Source organism: Saccostrea cucullata, unplaced genomic scaffold (assembly GCF_032062105.1).
Source record: "Saccostrea cucullata isolate Sc308-1 unplaced genomic scaffold, CSIRO_AGI_Scuc_v1 ctg4, whole genome shotgun sequence".
Taxonomy (NCBI): domain Eukaryota; kingdom Metazoa; phylum Mollusca; class Bivalvia; order Ostreida; family Ostreidae; genus Saccostrea; species Saccostrea cuccullata.
In genome coordinates, this window is record NW_026920828.1 from 105,717 (window position 1) to 126,882 (window position 21,166).

At 33.1% G+C, this 21,166-nt stretch overlaps 2 protein-coding genes across 3 annotated transcripts; both read left to right on the forward strand.

Annotated features, from left to right (window-relative positions):
* The first annotated feature begins 1,457 nt into the window (after positions 1–1,457).
* On the forward strand, positions 1,458–20,401 carry LOC134258391 (proton-coupled folate transporter-like). 2 transcript variants are annotated; one of them, XM_062740922.1, is made up of 4 exons: positions 1,458–2,875; positions 3,484–3,567; positions 19,111–19,267; positions 19,934–20,401. In XM_062740922.1, the coding sequence occupies exons 1-4, from the start codon at positions 1,780–1,782 to the stop codon at positions 20,001–20,003; spliced, it is 1,407 nt and encodes a 468-aa protein (XP_062596906.1). In that variant the 5' UTR covers positions 1,458–1,779; the 3' UTR covers positions 20,004–20,401. The 2 variants fall into 2 exon arrangements, with proteins under 2 accessions (XP_062596906.1, XP_062596905.1); XM_062740921.1 differs by lacking the exons at positions 19,111–19,267; positions 19,934–20,401 and adding exons at positions 4,445–4,601; positions 5,085–6,923 and having other exon boundaries at positions 1,541–2,875.
* On the forward strand, positions 8,758–11,565 carry LOC134258366 (proton-coupled folate transporter-like). The gene is made up of 4 exons (XM_062740891.1): positions 8,758–10,293; positions 10,383–10,466; positions 10,590–10,746; positions 11,037–11,565. Exons 1-4 carry the CDS (start codon positions 9,198–9,200, stop codon positions 11,113–11,115), a joined length of 1,416 nt encoding a protein of 471 aa, XP_062596875.1. The 5' UTR covers positions 8,758–9,197; the 3' UTR covers positions 11,116–11,565.
* Positions 20,402–21,166: the final 765 nt, after the last annotated feature.

Sequence of the window (21,166 nt, forward strand, 5' to 3'; positions counted from 1 at the left end):
ACCATTCTACGCAATCTAATCTTTGCTTCATTTTAGTAATCTTTTATTTGAGGACAAACTGTACTGATGTATGATGACGCTAGATCTCGCTGGTCCTATATAGAATGGAAGGATGTTCGACGTGAAGACATGCTCTACGTATGTAATTTCTAAAACGACGTAAATTACTGACAAACAAGTTGATGAAACAAGAATATCGGCAGTCTCGTTTATAGTCATCATTTCATAAGTTCTATGGTCGATCAAATGACCTTGTCAACAAATAATGCTGACACACGTTTTCGTACTCTAGCTATAACTCCATCATTTACACATTGACTTGACGATAAATTTTACCATTTTACCGTTATTTCCCGATCATGACAAGGAGCACACGGCGGGGATGCTCTCTCTCCTCCATGGCACCTGATTCCTTCTCTGATGGTTTTTGAAGTCCATGTTTGCTTTGCTCCTATTTTGTATTGCTTTATGGACTTTTGAGCTTGAATACTGTTCGTTATCTCCATATATTTTATCTTTGTTATAGCCTGCTCTGCACTCATGCCATGAGCTCCACTAAACATGTGTCGGACTTTCTTGGTCATTATAATTAATGAGAGAATTAAAATGTGATAGTATTGATAAATAAATCACGTTCGGGGCTGGACAAATAGAGACAGGTGCGGGGCTTGTAACACGTGAATTTGCGGAATCAATACCACGTAAATGCTATAAGGAATAACTGTCAGGTTTTGGGGTTTCATCAAGATGATCAATCGATTGGATTGCCTCATAATTTTATGCATAAACGCCGAAGACTTATCACGCAAGTCACTCGATTGATCACATCATGAAACCAAAAAATTAAACAGATATTCCTTAAATAAATTTATCATGTGTATACTGCTAAACACTTTTATTACTAATGAATTAGGAGCAACTCGGCACTTTTTATTGTACTTTTTGGAAATTAAAAAAAAAATTAAATCAATAGCCAATAAGGAAAGAGATTCCTTTATATGAAATACTACATGTATTTTATAGCTTTTTTTTAATCTCAGAAATATTATCTTCCTGAAATTCAGAGGGTTCGGAGGGAAGGTGGAAAATTAAAATTTTACAGTATCTTTATAACTTTTCCATTTTTTCTTAAATATCAAGGATAAAGTTTACTTCTTGAACATGTTATAATGTATACCGAACAAACATGTCCCCAAATCGTAAATTTAAAGGGCTTCTAAACATGTTTTCATGACATTTTTGTGAATTACATTTGCTAATTGCATTAGCAATATATATACAATGAAATCATGCTGAAAATTTTAGAAAATATTGATCAAGCCAAAGGATTTGCATTTTAACAAGATGTCGATGTAGTCTGCGTGTAAAGTAACTGAAGTTTGTAAGGGATTCTACAGTCACAAGTGGACTCAGGACCCGACTTTGTGTTGATGAAAGCCAAGGCAATGACCGAATAATAAAGGACAATTCAGATTTTATTCAATGAAAGATAACTCGTTTGGTATAGATTTTGTACATGCTTTACTACTTTTCCAGTTTGGATTAATATCGGTTAAAACATGTGGCATCAGACATGTGGGAATTTTATCAATACTTATGAATATTTCAGATAAATGGAGGAAAAAATAATGAACTTCATTATTAAATATGATGAGGAGTCGTGCACTCTACAAAACCCGTGATTACAGTATCACTATTTAGTACTTTGACCTAAATCGTATTCATTGTCAGCTCTCTATCTAGTACCCTCCATACATTTGTACATTATTAGGTTTATTGATGATGAAAACAGAAACTAAAGAGGGTTATCTTCAAATTTTTATACCGTTATGTGCCGCAAATTTCTGTTTATTTTTTTCGATTGTTATGAGCTCGTACACTGCCAGTGAATATGGGCATGATACATTTCGGGATCTGAAATTTCCAAATAGAACATTGTCCAACAGTACAGACAAATCTTTGTGCGATACAAACACATCTTCTCAGGGATACAAGGATGAGCAGATTGTACAGAAGACAGTGGCGAGGTGGAATGTGTACATATCGATAGCACAGGGAGTGCCTCTTCTGCTCTCCAGCGTCCTATTCTCCCCACTGAGTGACTCCATCGGACGGAGACCGTTTCTGTCTCTAGGAGCATTTGGTGCTGGCATCAAGCAGCTCCTCATGACATTAGCTATTGTTTTTCATTGGAATGTCTACCTGTTTATACCATTCACCTTGATTGAGGGTCTTTGTGGAAGTTGGGTTGCTCAGCTCGCCGTGGCAATGTCTGTCGTCTCCGATCTGACAACAGCGGGAAAGTCCAGATCGTATTTGATTGCAGTGCTTAGTTTCGTACTTGGAGTCGGTTTTTCTCTGGGAACATTTGTTTCTGGTTACGTTGTCGTGCGTTTAGGGTATGATTACTCCATGGCTATATCATCTGGAATGTCTGGTTTGGCATTTGTTATCGCATGTTTTATACCAGAAACATTATCCGATTCACAAAGACAATCTAACAGGTTTAGTTGTATGGGAAATTTCAAAGATATTTTAAGATTTTATACAAAGAATGACCCTGAATATCCTACCTCAACTCGCTGGAAATACAACACTGCAATTTTATCGTTTATTTTCATAATGATGTCTAAATTGGGGTCTTTTGCGATTGAAACATTTTATTTATTGAACTCTCCATTTTGCTTTAACCCAGAGACAATCAGTATCTTTGAAACGGCTAAAACCTGTCTTTCAGAGATTGTTATTTTAGTTGGGATAAAATTCATGCAACAGTGTATTACAGATGAAACCATCGCTATGTTTGGGGCAATATCCTCAACATGTAGTCTTGTGTTGTTTGGAATAGCATCATCGGACATTTATCTATATATAGGTAAGTGGATTTGAATAACATGGAACGAAAAATACAAGTGTCTTTCGTGAAGGAAAACCTAGAAATCTATTTACTAATAATAAAGTTCTCTACACATGGTGAGTTAACGTAGATAATTGAGGTATACAAGTTTACAAACTGATAATATCAGAATGATATTATAATTAAGTGATGTCTGTTCCATTTGAGTAAAAAACCTAAAAATGTAAAAAAAAAAAAAAAAAAAAAAAAAAAAAAAAAAAAAAAAAAAAAAAAAAAAAAGAATTTAAGACAACAAAGGATGGTGAATTTTTAAGGTTGGTTTCCTTGATTTTCATGAATATCAACAGATATTAGTGACAGGTAATTACTTCAATGCTTCATAAACACAGAGCATGGACTTGTTCAGGGTCGAGCTCAAGAAATAATCAGTATTTCAGTATTGTTTTATATTGGGAGGTTTAAACACCATTGTGCATTGCAGGTATATTTTATCCTACTTCTTTCATCTTAAAAGCAGGATTTATTTAACTTAAAGAATTATATTGTATTTATGTAAGGTATCTGTTTAAATGTGTAGTTTCAAACAAGGAAACTGATCTAATGTGGATAATTATTGTGTTTAATAGCGGCTGCTATTGGTACTTTGGGGATGGGCTCTATTCCAATGATTAGAGGAGTTATGTCAAAGATGACCCCTCCCCACAAGCAAGGTAAGCTCTTTTTAATGTCAAAATGAAATATATCAAAAATGACTCCTCTCCAAAAGCAAGAATCTCTATAATATGTTACGATGGATTCTTTCAAAGTAATGCCTCCAAATAAACAAAGTACAGTGTAACCTCTATTCTAAAGATTTCAGAAATTATTTGAAAGGTGACCAATTATGAGAAACAACGTAATCTTTTTTTCAATGATTAGATGACATGTCAAAGATGATTCCTCCCAAAAATTACTTGTCGCAAAAATATGGTGATCTATAGTTAAAATGATGTCCATGAAGAATTCCCCTCCCTCTCCTCTTCTTTATATAAGCTAATCCCTGATCCAATATTTAGATGAGTAAGGTCAAAGGTGAGTCTGCCTCACCAGCAAGGTATTTTCTACAATGATTAAGTGAGTAAAACCAAAGACCACATTTACAATGCAACCTCTGGTCCAATGATCAGAGAAGGTACGCCAAATACGCCCCCTCCTACAAGCAAGGCAATCTTTATTTTAATACTAAGATGAATTGAGTCAGAATTTATTTTTCAGTCATTAAATGAATTATATCAATAATGACCCATCATCAAAAACAAGGTAACCTCTATTTCAATGAACAGAGGAATCATTCCCATGAAGACCCCTTCCGATAAAATAAAGTAATCACTATTCCAATGAGCAGAGAAATTATGTCCAAGATAATCCATCATCACAAAAAAGAGATAAGTTGCAATCTAATTTTTTCACCTGCTAGTATACCAAAATAAAATAAAATCACTTTTGAAAGCCTGACTTTCTATTAACTCTCATGTTTCAATGCTCATGGAAAAAAATCTCACTAAAATCGATAGAATCAATTATGATTTTCATTGTCTTTGTATATAGGTACTTTGTTGGCAGTTCAACACATAGTGGAGAACATTTGTAACCTGACTGGATCTGTGTTAGGTGGCGCCATCTACTCAGAGACAGTGTCCTTCTACAGAGGAACCGTGTATCTAGTGTTCGCTGGCTTCTTGTTCTTGGCTTTCATACTTCTAATGTAAGTATTGGGATGAAATCATCAAGATTTACTCGTATTTTTTTTCTTTGAGGGCCAGCATTTTAATATAACTAGTATAATTGTACATCTTGTGAAATTAATTAGGAAATTGTCAATAGGGTTTCTTATTCAATGGACAATGAATTACATTGTCCTTTTAAAATTTCATTTTTTTTATGAATTTGACAATTCAACACATTTGAAAATTCAAGTTGTTAATAAAATAAAGCATCGGGCATATACTTGTATTTTCATTGTTAATTGGAGTCCATATTATGAATGGATTGACCTAACGTATGTAGACCCTACTTTAACACTTAAAAAGGGGCTTTAATCTATCACTTCATACAGTCTGTGATGTGTACATGTGTTTGTCTTATATGGCACTGGTGATATAAATCACATTACCTTCCTTCGTTACTTTTATGAATATGAAATTTACTGTATATAACCATCAACATAAAATTACATTTATTTTCTTAGATTCCTGATGAAAGACTCTAGAAGAATTAATACATATTTGGAGAAGGAGCACACTATAACAAAACCAACGAATTAGGCCATAGGAAAGAAATTTACTTTTATCTTTAAGGACAGATGATACAAACAAACTTTTGTCAAAGAATTTGAAAATAACAATTTGGGTCATGTTCAAATAAATAAAATAAATAACGTTCACCACGTAGTTTTTAATTTTTTATTCAAATGTGCACAAAAATGGAGTTTGAAGTGAAAATTATTTGTATAGATTAATAAGGATGGTGTCAGAAGGGCAGACTTTTGAACACCACGGAAGGTTTACAATTTCTTTATATTCTAGAAATTTATTATTTGCATCATTTGCAATGAAATTAGGCCAAAAAATATACACCAATCCAGGCATCCATTTTTTGTTTGTATCATATGTCCTTAAACACTGTGTAATGCTAAAGAATGTTAGTTTATCAATTACTTTCAGTGTTTTGAAAAAAAATCTGTCAATATACATGCATCTGAAGAATCTATGTTTGTTTTATATTTACATCCACTTAATAATTTATTTCTTATGAAAACCACGATTGTTAATTTAAACAATAAAATGCTTTCTCTGGTTGTAAGTATGGGAATTAATGTTACAGCAGTTGCAGGAAAAATGCATGACCTTCCTATAATCTAATACAATCTACCATTAGCTCAAATGCCGATGAACGATTTGTCATACTTAATGTTAGGCCATTATTTACACTTTGAATTGTCAACAGATTTTCCCCGTTATTTACCGATCATGACCAATCATGTGAGGCCCGTCGACAAGGGATGCTCACTTCTCCATAGAACCTGATCCCACCTCTTATGTTTTAGAGATCCGTGTTTGCTCTTCTGCTTATTACACATTTATATAAGTAGAAAAATAAAATTGCTTTCTTTACTTTTAGTTGGGAATTAAAGTTGGAAAAAAAATACCTAGTAAGCTTTAGCCAGTTACTCAACGTTCCTCGAGAGGATACAAAGGCTAAATATGATAACCAAAATAAACATTTCATCAAAATCGTTACCAACATTTCAAAATCATCAAAGTTATAATTGTGTCATGTTGTATTTTTTTATATTTAGCGAGTGGCAATAAATACAAATTTTACATTTTGTATTTCAGTAAATACAAAATTCACACATTCTATTTACTGGTAAATTCAAAATTTACAACATGTCAATGGACACAACTCATTTATTTATCTTATATTTTGCAGAATAAAATGATCAGTGGTTATGCATTGTACATGAATCTATTTAAATTGATTAAAAATTACAGACATCAGTGAATGACCAGGGAATTGCTATATATTACAGAGGCCAGACAATGGGGACAAAGGTGTTATTGGCATTTTATTGGGTTCTATTACAGATAGCTTATAATGCTATCTGTCATAATCTGTAGCGTAAATGCATTCCTTTGTGACATTTTTTTTTATCCTTTATTCAGCTCATGAACTTTATATAAACCCAGAAAAACTATGAAATCGTAAAATGTTTATCTTTGTTTACAATAATTATGAATACATTCATTTTATAATAAATCTGTTCGACAAAAATGAATAATTCATTTATCAGAATCCCAAATAGATTACCTCGAGATGACTTAGGATCTTCCAAAAGTCGTAGAGATACTGGTCTGGAATGTTTTTCTACAGTCGAAAAATGACCCTACTCGTCGTAGAATATTGGCCCGAGGTCATTTTTCTACGTAGAAAAATTACCCCTGGTCAATATTCTATACGGGAGTCACTTTTCGTCGTTACACCGGCACTGAATTCGAAAGAAGTTCGATCATACCTCTCATCCCCACCCCCACCCCCGAGGGTTGATTTTTTCCAGGTCACATCACAAAATTGATGATTGTTTTATCGGAGAGTAAATTGAAGGTGAACATATTAAAAGCAGTATTTAAAAGTCTTTGTTTGTTTCAGTATAATAAACAATTCATTGCATGAATGTTCGGGAAACATGAAGATCTACTCAGCCAAGAAATAATTCCCCAAACTTTGCAAGTGCACTAAAGTCCAATGTAAGTTAGATATAGAATTGGCGGGGGAGTGGGTGGGTGGAGGCTAATTGAGAGAGAAAAAAACCGGGGGTGGGGGTGGGGTATTATGTTCAAACTTCTTTCAGTACCAATTTTTTACAAACACTACCAGTACATGTACCGATACTTACTATGCTGCAATATGTCTGTTGAAAAAAAAAGGGAGGGCTAAACACATATGAAACCTACGCTCCAATGTTGTTCAATGCCTATATTATTTCTATCTTTGCAAAAAAAAGTGGGGACCAAGCCCCTCTCAGGCACGTAGCGTCGTTTTTGAAAGTGGGGGGGGGGGGGGGGGGGGGGGGGAAAAAGTTGACAAGCCAGAGCCAACTTTTTCAAAGCCAATTTACTTTTTTTTTTTTACAATTCCTTGATATCACTATACTCTGGTAAAAAGTTGAAAAAGTTGACGTCCCTGTCTCTATATAACTCTTGAAAACAATGGAAAGTTTACTGAAGCCAAAAAACAACTGTATCAGAAAAGTTTAAAGTGCTTTAAATTCTATAGGGATGTGAAAAATGCTAACCCCTCCTTAAAAACATTTTTACATATATTTGATCACTGTATTAAACCTATAGCTTTATATGGCTGTGAGAACTGGAGCATTATCAACGTTACTCCAAAAAGGAAAAATATTCCTCTTTTTGATATATTTAAAGATTGGGAAGTTGAAAAACTCAATATGAAATTCTGTAAATACATTATGGGTGTATCTAAATCTTGTACAAACTTTTTCATTATATATAGCCATATTTACTTTCACTCCCAATTTTTTTTCCTACAATTCCTTGATATCTAAGTGAAAACAAATTTAAATACTCTCAGTAATAGTTTTTTTAAACAAAAAGTACCAATTATTTGGAAGGCTTTGGTAAATTAAATACATATTTTAAGTATAAAAGGTCTTTTTTATTTTGAAAAATACTTGAATATGAAAAACCGAGACATCCTCACAAAATTCAGAATTAGTAATCATTTTCTATAGGAAAATTAATAAAGGTAATGTTGAGGATGAATTGCAAGAATGTTCACTTTATAATGACTCAAGAAGAGAGTTTTTAGATAAAATCTTTAAAACCTTTCCCCCCCCCCCCAACTTTTAAATGCAAATTTTAATAAGAGAAAACAACATAGTTCCCGATATTATACATAGGCCACTTATAATGTACATTCTATACATTAAAAGAAGATAACTAACTCTCTGTTCATTATACAATGTTTGTTTTGTTCTGTTTTGTATATGTATAACTGTGATGATTTTGGACACTGTTCTGTATGCTCCACTGTGGGCCCAAATTGGTTGAATAAATATTCTAATTCTAATATTCTAATATTCTATACCCCCCCCCCCCGGTTCCAACACCTATATATGGTATAAAAATTAAGAGTTTCTCTATTGTAGTTTTGTAGTTTTCAAACAATAAAACCCCAACCTTAACTAAGGAAATAAATTTAGTTTTAATGGTAATGCAGTGCAAACTGTACCAAAATAGTAAATACTGCTATTTCAGGTATTATGATGAAATGTCATTCAAAGTTTAATGTAGCAACAGCTGCGCTTATTGAAAAGGCTATAGAAAAGCATATTTTAAAATGAAAAGAATTATTGGATTTGATATCCCATGTAAGCTCAAATCTTCCTAAGATTTGAAGTGACCGTCGGTTCAAACCAGTCATGGGGCAAATAGCGATTCACCTTAATTTGGCGTTGTCTGCCCCTGGAAGTTGTTTACAAAACAACACTCAAGCAAAGAGTAAAGACGTGGTTACATCTGGTACAGAACAAGGAAATCAGTGAAATTCTAATGGATAACTGTGAAAAATTTAATGACTTTCCTCGAACAGACGGTAGACATGGTAGAGTTTCCCGGAATAATTGTATGTTCTGAATTTTAACATAGTGCGATGACGATGGAATGCCATCCAGTTGATCGGACGGTTACTCAAGAAACAGTCTGTGTTCAAGTGTGTTGCATTGTTAAGATGTTCAATTGACAGTTATTTTGTTGTTGATCTGGAGATATTTGTCGGAATGGAACCTCGGAGACCGGAGACAGAGGAGGGGTACCTCCGGAAGTTTTTACCTCTCTGTGTTGTGGAATTCTTCTTCTTCCTTGCTTACATAATGGGATACTTCATAGCAATTCAATATGGTCATGGCAAATTTCGTGAATCTCTGTTTCCAAACCAAAATCATTTAAATACAACAGATAAATCTCAATGCGATACTAATACTAGTTCTGAGAGTTATAGAAAAGAGCAAGAGGTGCAGAGAGTGGTCTCAGAGTGGAGTGTGTACATTAACCTAGCTCAAGGAATTCCTTTAATATTTGCATCAATTATATTCTCTCCTCTAAGTGATTCTGTGGGCCGTAAGATTTTCCTTTTTATAGGTGGTGCGGGTGTTTGTATAAAACAGTTACTTATGACTCTAGCTATTGCATTGGATTGGAATATTTATCTATTTGTGCCTTTTACATTTATTGAGGGTTGTACTGGTAGTTGGGTGGCCCTGTTGGCCATCACTTTTTCCATTATGTCTGATATATCAACTGGCCAGTCTAGATCTTTTCTCATTGCTGCTATAAGCTTTGTGTTTGGGGTGGGTTACTCCGTTGGTAATTTCATACCTGGCTATGCAATCGTAGCTTTAGGCTACACTTATGCCATGGCGTTGTCCTGCGGTATATGTTTCCTATCGGTTATTGGTATATGTTTCCTGCCAGAATCACTACCTCCTAGTCGACGCTCAACAGTACATTTTCACTGTATTACCAACTTGAAAGAGATTCTCCAATTTTACATCAAAGAGGATGAATCTTTCAGGGATTCTAAAAGATGGAAATACATAGTGGGTCTTTCTGCATTTGCTTTCATTATGTTGGCAAGGCTGGGTGCTTCTTTTGAGCTACTTTATCTGATCGATTCACCATTTTGTTTCAATCCAATCAAACTAAGCCTGTTTGAAACTTTGAAAGCAGTATTGTCTGAAGTCATTATTTTAGTTGGAATAAAACTGATGCAGCTGTGTTTAAGAGATGAAATTATTGCATTCATTGGCACCATTTCCTCTCTAGCTTATTACATCTTATTTGGATTGGCCCCATCTGAGAAATACCTTTACATAGGTAAGACTTTGTCTGCATCTCTATTTTATTTAATGAATAGTGATGTGAGCACTGTTACAAAATTATATTGGATATAATTTCCTTTCTAGCTGCTGCAGTTGGTGCTGTTGGCATGTGCTCCATTCCAATGATCAGGGCGGTGATGTCAAAGATGACACCTGTAAACAAACAAGGTAATATTCAACAATGAGACCACAAAATATTATTTCCATGAAAAAGAATTATCCAATAACCAGTGCTGTATTTTATGAACTTTGTTACAGCGACTTTTATGTAATTTATTTTTCTTTTTGTAGGTACAATGTTTGGAAGTATAGCTATTATAGAGAACATTTGTAACCTCTCGGGCTCTGTACTTGGGACAGCTATATATTCTGCAACAGTTTACTATTATCGAGGGATGGCATATCTAGTGCTAGCTGGATTTATGTCTCTAGCTCTCATTCTTCTGCTGTGAGTAAATTATGTTCTCTTATGTAACAGCATTTTCTACTTATTTTTCCAAAATTTGAGAAAGTTGTAGAGGTATGTTTTGTAATTTTTTAATCACATTCACCATGAGATATAACCTTTAAGGTTAATTGTAGTGATTAATGTAAAGAAAAAGAAAATGACGACAATGTTTACTTTAAGATAATATGTTTTCCTCCCAAAAAAGTCCTTTTCTTGATGTGTAAATTTCAATTCAATGACTTCTTTCTGAAAGTACAAGTATTAGAAAGGTTATATTTCCTTTCTTATAGAATTCTGGTAATTTGTGGCCGTGGACGGAGAGATCAAGATGACTATGAACCCATTCCAACAGGTGAAAATATAAACTGATTTGTACTTTATTTTTTAAAGGTAACTAGAATATCTTGACTGAAGGTTCATTTATCTTTCAGCGAGGCATTTTTGGCTTTTTCATACCTAAGTTATATTTTATTTGCCTTTCTTATGTTACTGCCCAGTAAAATTTAACACTTTGAACAATATATTTTACAGAACCAGACAGATTTATTTCTAACTGAGAATTTTATGTAGGATATTTGTTATTCTAATCAAGTTTTGTTGACTTCTCATATTGTAAATAAAAGCAGCTGACATTACTGATACAAATTTAGACAAAATGAAATTTTTTTTAGCAACCACTGTAAATTTGAAAATTTTCTAAAACAACCCTTTTATAATAAAAGTATTATCTCATTTTTGAGCTCATGCATATTTGTGATTTTCTATTTTATTTTATTGAATTTTATTTTTATTTATTTTATTTGATATTTTGAATGAATCTCTTATTATTTGCCATAGTAAGTTAGAAAAATGAATCAATGTATTTTCTACTTTCATTTTATTTTATCTGTCTGTAAATATGTTTTATACAGGACCATAATGAAAACTATCTAGCAATATGTTACTAATTGTGCTATCACGTGTAAATAAAAGAATGTATTCTTATTGTTATATTTGAAAATATCCCTCTATTCTTTTATTTCTTATAACCAGAGATTTTTTTCTTTCATTTTCTTAAGTTTCTAATTACCAATAAAATAACTTGTGATTATCAGTTAATAAGTATCCTCTCTACATGTACAGATATTTTAACTTATATTGTCAGTTTTACAAAGGAACATATTATGTCTGCAAGAAGAAGAATGCTGTAATATTCATACAGTTGAAACTTGGCATAATGTCAGATAAATGTTATTGAATGTTTTAAAATCATGCCCTTTTAGGTGGTGGCTGAACTAAAACTTTCTTTTCTTTTTAACTCAATATATATAATTATTATGTAATGATCTATTTGGATGAAAGAAATCACCTGTCAGAAATTTATAGCCCACAACTTACTTATTTTATTAAGATGATGTTTACATGTCGTTCCTTTTGTATGATGTTTGTGCACCATGGTTGTGGATATCTTCATTTTTCATCAATATTGAAAGTGCTCTGGTATTTAAGTCTCCAAAAAATTCATACCATTTTCAAAAAGTATTGGTTATTAATTCTTATTGGAACGGTGATCAGCTGAAAATTTAATAAATGATTGTGAAACTTGATTCTTTTATGCCCCTGCAGTCAAAGATCTGGGGAGATAGTTTTTTTTTGTTAAAATGGGTCAAATTAAAAGTTCAGGAGGTAAAATTTGGTGGTACTCGAAGGAAAGTTTTGTCACAAGGAATACTCTTTTGAAATATGAAAGCCCCAGCTCTAACCATTCAAAAGTTATTGACAAGGTTAAAGTTTTTGCTGAAAAACAGACAGGCAGATGGATGGAGAGGGCAAAAATTATATACAATGTACCTACGAGGACATAAAAATCAAAATCTTCTCACCTTTTTTGGGGGAGGGGGGGTAGGCTTATGTTATTCCCTCGACATGGACGGCCCAGGTTAATGGTTTTGAAGCAGTTTTATATTTAAGTACTTCTGTGCCCTACATTAATCAGACATGCATGGAGGTGCTCTAGTGTGTTTCATCGTACTAGTCAAGGTGTCAGACGCTAAAGTATCGGCAAAGGAATTACCAAGTAAACATTTTTGGAGCAGGTTAACGTTTTGATGCAGGTCCCATTCCCAATTAACTATGAGCCCTATGATGACTGAACTTGACAAGATGATACATTTAACAATGTAAACTAAGTGACTGGCTTCGAATGCTGGATCCAACATACGTTTTTCCGATAATGGACTAGGTTAAATTTCCGGGCGCAGGTCTATTACCAACCAAACTTGCATGGATAATGCATCAAGGGAAGAACACTCTCAAACTGGCTTCAGATGCTGGATTTGAGTTAAATTTTCTTGATAGGTGATTAGTTTGAAGTTTTTGGATATCTGTTTATAAGTAACTGCAAGCCCTATGAGATCAACATTCCATAAATGTTGCATCTTTGTGTGTAGATTTCTAGGTTTTTAGTTAATTAGGGACTCTGTCTAACTACCCATCCATTGAGATGAGATCTGTAATATCTTATTACTTGTCTTTTCAATATCAAGATATGTCATTGCGATTGTAAGAGTTGTGTCTTTATGTCTATTATATGTACATGTTTTTTGTCATGATTTTCATTGTTTTATATTTTAATTTTGAATAAACTTATTTATGCAGACCTTATTTCTTAACATTATTGTAAAACTTTAATCTGCCAAGCAAAATAATTTGAAATCATAAAGGGGTTTAGATAGAATGCCATCACTTTGGCAAGTCTTTATTAGGTTTCATCAGACACTCTTCAGGAAGAATAAAATTTGTGTAGAATTGAACAAAATATTCTTCTCAGGAATAGAGAATTTAACTTTCCCAAAATTGTGAGCATATGTCTGTTAAGAATCTTGAAATATGTAGATAACGAAGAGTATTCAAGCTCAACAGTCCATTCAAACAACTCATATCATGAGCGCAGCAAACAGGGACCTCCAAAACATCAGAGGTAGGATCAGATGCCATGGAGGAGTAAGCACCCCATGGCAACCTGTCAAACTTGCCGTGTGATCCTTGTCATGATCGCGAAATAATGGAAAAATCCGTATACAATTCATTTCAAGTAGTATTTAAGTGATGGTCTGACAATTTGTTTATTAACTGTCACTGCCCACTTTTCATCACATAGTTTCATCGTGAGATGCTGGAAAACAAGGGCTATTACAGAGACTGAATTAAAAATAATGAATAGTAAAGAATCAGTAAACTAGAGGGGAATTAAACGCTTCATTAAAGCTTCTGAAAAAAATTTAAGAATCCCAAAGAAATAATCACTAAAATATGTGAAATTTACAGCAAGCGATGTCTGTTTTATAGACACATGAGCAGGTGGATTGCAATGAACAAAAATTATATAATTGGCTTCAAAGACAGATACCGTCCTCGACGACAAGGAATTACTAGTATAACAACCAATGTACTGTTTGCCAAAGTTCAACAAATTATCACTGATGATGTTTGACTTTAAGGCAGCTAGCAAAATTGACATCATTTTGAGGGTAGATTACATTGTTTAAAAAGAAACATTTGACTATTGTCAAAAAATAGGATCACTTTTGGGTATTAAGCTTTTTATTAAAAGCTTAATACCCAAAAGTGATCCTATTTTTTAAAAAATGAATGCAACAGCGTGTAAGAATATCTAAACAAATATTCCAAAAAATCAAAAATTTTAGTTATCATCGTTTGTCTGAAATTCAAACAGATATTTAAACTTGAATCCATTGCTTTAAACCCTCAAAACAAATTTACAAAAAGATGCACTTGACAAAAACAGCCAAGGTTTGAGAAGAGCAAAGAATTATGAAAGCACAGAAACAGTTTTATGTGTCATTTTCTTAAATATTAGTGGTCCTGTTCAAATTCTTATTCAGGGAGGCAGTTCAATTTCTGGAGAAGTCTAGAATGCAAATTTTTGAACAAAAAAATCAAAAATATTAATGAAAGGATGAAACCAGAATCAGGAATCAACAACATTAAATTTCTTCATGTCAGCGTCCAAACCCACACGCCATGAAGAGTAAAGGAGTTTGGGGGATAAAAAGATAGTTACCAACAATATTAGCCAGATGTTTTGGAGGTCCGTGTTTGCTCTGCTCCTTTTGTATTGTTTTATGGACTTTAATATTGAATACTGTTCGTTATCTCCATATCCATCGTTCACCCTTTGACTTGTTTCATTTTCCAAACTAAAAAAAACACCTTTCAAAAAGAAGAAACAAGTCCAGAAAATCAGTAGATCTGCCATATCCCATTATACGAAGGATCATATTAAAATGTGTTCTAAAACAATCGGAAATTAGATAAAAATGTTGCGGACAATTTTAATTAAAAGAGAATATTTTAGGGAAATCATTAAGACTAAATCTTTGAAAAAGTTTTTTTTTTTTGCTTCTTTCCGAGCACCAAGGACATTATTATTGGACAGCCCTCGTAATGAATAGTTTTTTATACGACCCTCCCCTTTATGCTCCATGTATCTGATTACAACAACTCCCAAAGATATTCAAATATACATGCACTGGGCTTTTCGTGACGTTTTTTTAAAAATGATACAAATACCATTGTAAACTATATAGAAATGATAAATTTTGTGAATTTTACTTCTAGTTTATATTGAAGAATCATTTCTTTTTACTTACAATGAATATCAATGGAAAATCATGGTCTTTGATAAAGGATATGGAGATAATGAACAGTATTCAATATTAAAGTCCATAAAACAATACAAAATAGGAGCAGAGCAAACACGGACCTCCAAAACATCAGAGGTGGGCACAGATGCCATGGAGGAGTGAGCATCCCCTGCTGACCGGTCACACCTGCCGTGTGATCCTTGTCATGATCGGAAAATAACGGAAAAATTCGTCGTCAATTCAGTGTATAAATATTGGACTAGCAATCAGTATGAAAAACGTCAGTCAGCATTTGACTCAATCATAAATTCTATTTGTTGACAAGGTCATTGTATCGACCAAAGAACTTTAAAAATGATGACTTTAAACGAGACTGTTGATATTCTCGTTATTTTAGTTTCGATAAAAGTATAGATATAAAGAAATATTGTACTTTACTTGTACAATTGTTTTCTTCTGTGAAGCAGGTTTTTATTTCGTTACACATAAAGATAAACAAACAATTATTCAGACATGCGTTATTTATGCTCGTTATCGTTTGTCCAAAAGGATCAAGGATAGGTCGTTTTGACCATCGTCCTAATTTAATAAACAGGTACCTTGATAAAGCACCTAAAGATGATATCCACTAGGTATATTTTTATTAATGCAGTAAGTCAGTAATCCTCACCAAGTCCGAAGTCTCAAACCCTTAACTAAGAGTTTGATGACTTATTTCACAGGATGCCTACTGAATCCGACACCAGAGATGGCTATTTACGAGTATTCAGTTTATTGTGTGCTGCTGACTTTTGTCTGTTTTTCTCTTATGTATTAGGCCTAGACACGGCTAACGAGTACGGACGCGACCAATTTCGGGAGCTAAAATTCCCTAATAGAAGCCTTTTCAATACCAGTGATGATTCGTTCTGTGAAACTAATACCTCGTCACAAAGGTACCAGGAAAGGAAAACTGTTCAGAAGTTAGTGTCTGAATGGGATGTGTACATATCAATAGCCCAGGGAGTCCCGCTTATTCTATCCAGTATGTTGTTTTCACCACTGAGCGATTCCATTGGACGAAGGCCATTTCTTTTCGCTGGATCGCTTGGTATTTGTGTTAAGCAACTTCTAATGACCCTTGCTATCCTTTTTCACTGGGATATATATCTTTTTATTCCATTTGCAATGGTAGAAGGTTTCAGTGGAAGCTGGTTTGCTCAGCTGGCCATAGCTATGACGGTTGTTTCTGACCTAACCAAAGCAGGAAAGTCCAGATCCTATTTAATCACTGTGTTCAGTTTTATGTACAGTGTTGGATTTTCTTTGGGAACATTTAGTTCTGCCTATGTGGTTGCGTATTGGGGATACGAATATTCTATGGCAATCTCCTGTGGATTGTCGGCCTTTGCATTCATTATCACGTGCTTTATTCCTGAAACATTGCTCAAATCGCAAAGAAAGAAAAATAACTTCAGTTGCCTTGGAAACTTTAAAGAGATTTTGAAACTATATTTCAAAGAGGACCCGAATTATCCAGAGTTGACAAGACGGAAATATCTTACTGCTATCTCTTCTTTTATATTCATAATGTTGGCAAAACACGGTGCATTTGCTGTAGAATCGTTATATATCAGGGATTCTCCATTTTGCTTCAACCCCAAAACAGTCAGTTTATTTGAAACATCTAAAACCATCTTTTCCGAAGCTGGGATTTTAATTGTTATAAAGCTATTGCATAGATGCATCTCAGATGAAAGTATTGCATTTATTGGTGCTATTTCAGACATGTGCTGTTTTGTTTTATATGGAATAGCTTCTTCAAAAAAGGACGTGTATACAGGTTAGTTATACGAGAGCAAAAACTTATTCAAGTATATTACAAAAAATATAGGATCTTCCATGATTTGTAGTTAAATATAATGAACGAATTGTGAATTGTGTGTTTTTCACCCCCGAGCCTTTGCAGCCTCCCAAGAATCATGGGAGATTCTTTTTATCCCATGTAAAATACTTCACGGCCAATGTTTTACGTTTTGCGTCAGCGTAATGAAGTAAAATAAAGTTGAGTCCTCTATATTCAAAAACTGTGGAAAACATTGATAGTGAAGTATTAAACAAAAAAGAAATTCTCATGATTTGTAGTTGGATATGATTTTTATCCAACTCATTTATATCCCCTTGTAAGCCTCGGGATATAAAAAAACGACAACACACAACTCGGATAAAAATCATATCCTGCTACAAGAAGGATATGGAGATAACGAACAGTATTCAATATCAAAGTCCATAAAACAATACAAAATAGAAGCAGAGCAAACAGGGACCTCCGAAACATCAGGGGTGGGATCAGGTACCATGGGAGATCCTAAATACGTCCTATTTATACATGTATTATGATTTCTCATGTCAGTAAGAATTTAACGTAAAAATATACTTGCGGCTTTTGTTGTTAAAATCATTCAACTAATTGTTTATGTAGAACCTTTCATAAAAAAGCTATGTTAATTTTAAACAATGGTTAGAACCATTTGATATTTTGATCATTTTGTAAACAGCGGCTGCCGTTGGAGCTGTGGGTGTGAGTTCTATCCCAATGATCAGAGGAATTATGTCAAGGATGACTCCACCCCACAAACAAGGTACATTATTTATACTATTTTTAGCTGTTTACAACAGATATAGTTTTTTGTTTTTTGTTTTTTTTTTGTTATTTCTGCCAGGAATTAATATTTTTAAAATGCCAACATCTAGATGTAGTACATTTTACCCACAACACCCACTAACCCAATGGCCAGTACCTATTGTAGTTATTTATGTTAGATTAATTTATATTGCGTTTTATTTACTTTGAATTAATATGCATCAGTATCAAATCGTTTACTTTTGACTGAGATAATTTTAATTTCATGATGAAACCAATACATCAAGCAGATTTTTTTCTTCAATGAAAACAATCATCAAAAAATCTCGAAGAAATAAAAAGAAAGGAATTTCTAAGAAATGAAAACATCATATATTGTTTAAACTTTCAGAGATATTCTTGAAGTGTAAACTGTAAATCCAAGGTTTTTTCAGTACCAGTGAAATAAGTTTAATTTGAATGAAAGAAACAAACTTTAAGATGAGGGTTAAAGGAAGGGTATGGAGATAACGAACAGTATTCAATTTCAAAGTCCATAAAACAATACAAAATAGGAGCAGAGAAAACATGGACCTCCGTAAGATCAGAGGTGAGATCAGGTGTGTTTCTTGTTATGATCGGATAATAACGGAACAATCAGTCGTCAATTCACTGTATAAATAATGAACTAACAATTAGTATGAAAAACGTCAGTCAGCATTTGACTCAATGATAAATTGTTTTTGCTGACAAGGTCGTTGTATCTACCATAGAACTTACGAAATGATTACTTTAAACGAGACTGCTGATATTCTTGTTTCATCAACTTATTTGCCAATAATTTACCTCGTTTTAGAAATTGTTCATTATAAGAATTTTGAAGTTTTAATTTTAATTTTAAAATGTTAAAGAAATTTTCAACAAACAACATGGTTTATTATCTGCTCAAACGTAGCTTTTTAATGATAGAAATTTATTTGTTTTAATTTTTAGAAACGTAATAGAGGTTTATATTTTAGCCTTTTCAATATTTGCCCTTGAAATAGTTAAGCCATGTAATTTTGAAAGTGTATGCAATATAAAAATGAACAAACATATTGTTTTTAATACATCTAGGAATGCTGTTCGGCAGTCTGGCAATAGTAGAGAACATCTGTAACCTCTCTAGTTCAGTCCTAGGGGGCGCTATCTACTCGGAGACAATATCCTTCTACAGAGGAACAGTATATCTAGTGTTTTCGGGATTTCTCTTATTAGCAGTGTTACTTTTATTGTAAGTACAATTTTATGATTCTGTAAAATACATTACATAAATCAGATGGTTATGCTTGTATTAAAGTTCTTAAAAAATGGATAAACAGGGCAAGCAAAATGTCTTTTGTGAAACGAGAATTAAAAAAAAAAACAAGATGTGTTTGTGAAACACTTTACGCTCGGCGACAACAAAATTCGAAAAAAAATTATTTGTAGAATATAGGTCATAGCTCAAAGTCAAACAGTCATTGACCTTTGTGTCATTTAAAAGATCTTAATTAGTGGAGTATGCATACCGAATATGAAGTCACTATCTTTAATAGTTCAAAAGTGATGGTGAATGTTAAAGTTTTCCGACAAACAGACAAACAGACAGGACAAAAACAATATATGCACCGGATCTATCGATCCCGGCGCATAAATATATATATATATATATATATATATATATATATATATATATATATATATATATATATATATATATATATATATATATATATATATATATATATATATATATATATATATGTTAGTCATGGCAAGTTTATCTTTGATATTTCTTATAACCTGGATGTACAAATCATTATGTAAAATAACTACAAATTGCAATAATCTTACGAAATTATTCGTCAATGAAATATTTTATGTTGAATGGACATAATGAATGGCATTTCTTTTGCAGGTTTCTAGTTAAGGACTCCGTGAAAAATTATAATCGGAGAGAATACAGTATCATAGTGAACCCGGAATAACAACATTGTGAACTATGAAATGAAGGATATAAACTTTAAGTGGAGGGAATATAGCATCAATGTCTGAAATTACATAGCTATTATGATAGAAAAGCATTACCAGGTAGCAATACAATATCAATTGGAAAAAAAAATGTTGTAAACTGTTAACGGGAAAGGTAGCAAGGAAGTTAAATCCTAAAAAAAAAAACCAAACAGATGATAACGATAACGAGGATTATGATGATGAGCTGATATTTTAATAAGGGGTTCACTATATGGAAGTTATTGTTTCTTATCTTACTAAACACCTGTCATTTTATTTTCGAAACTCCAGAAAACTTTGTTGTTGCATTGAGGTGAATCGAATGCGATATTTCACAAATTGAGTACATGTATATTACCCAAAACAAACTTTTCCTTAAAAAATAAAGAGCGATCAGAGAATACTTTTTTCATGTTTTTATTTAAATTTAAAGTGCATGTATAGACATTTCTTTTAATCTGTAGTAGATATTGTATTTACTACATATTGTCATCCCTTAACTAATATTTCTCCGATTTTGTATCGATGATAATCGACTGACTCAAAACATTCAATAGCAGACCTATTTTTGTATTTATATGAAGCAGAATATGTCCGAAATCTTATACCCAAAAATTAAAAAAAACACTTGATGTGGTTTTCTATTCGACATTTAGCTATATAATAACGATGTATTGTCGATTAACAATGGTTAATTCAAATCTTATGTCGATACGATATATCCCGAGCTGATCCCGGTGAATAAAAAGATACCATTGAGTCTGACACATCTGTTTCTACTTAAATATCTTACTCGAAAAACATGTAAAGGTTTTATAACTACCAAACTTAATGATAAGCGTGATATCTTTTCAATCGTTTACTACCCTGCAGCACCTTCATCACGTGTGTACACGGTTTATTTCTTTCAGTTGATTCGATACGCAAGAGCATGCTCTCAGTGAAGGATATGAAGATAACGAACCGTATTCAATATCAAAATTCATAAAACAATACAAAATAGGAGCAGAGCAAACACGGACCTCCAAATCATAGTAGGTGGAATCAGGTGCCATGGAGGAGTGATCATCCCCTGCTGACCATTCACACCCGCCGTGTGCTCCTTGTCATGATCGGGAAATAACGGAAAAATCCGTCG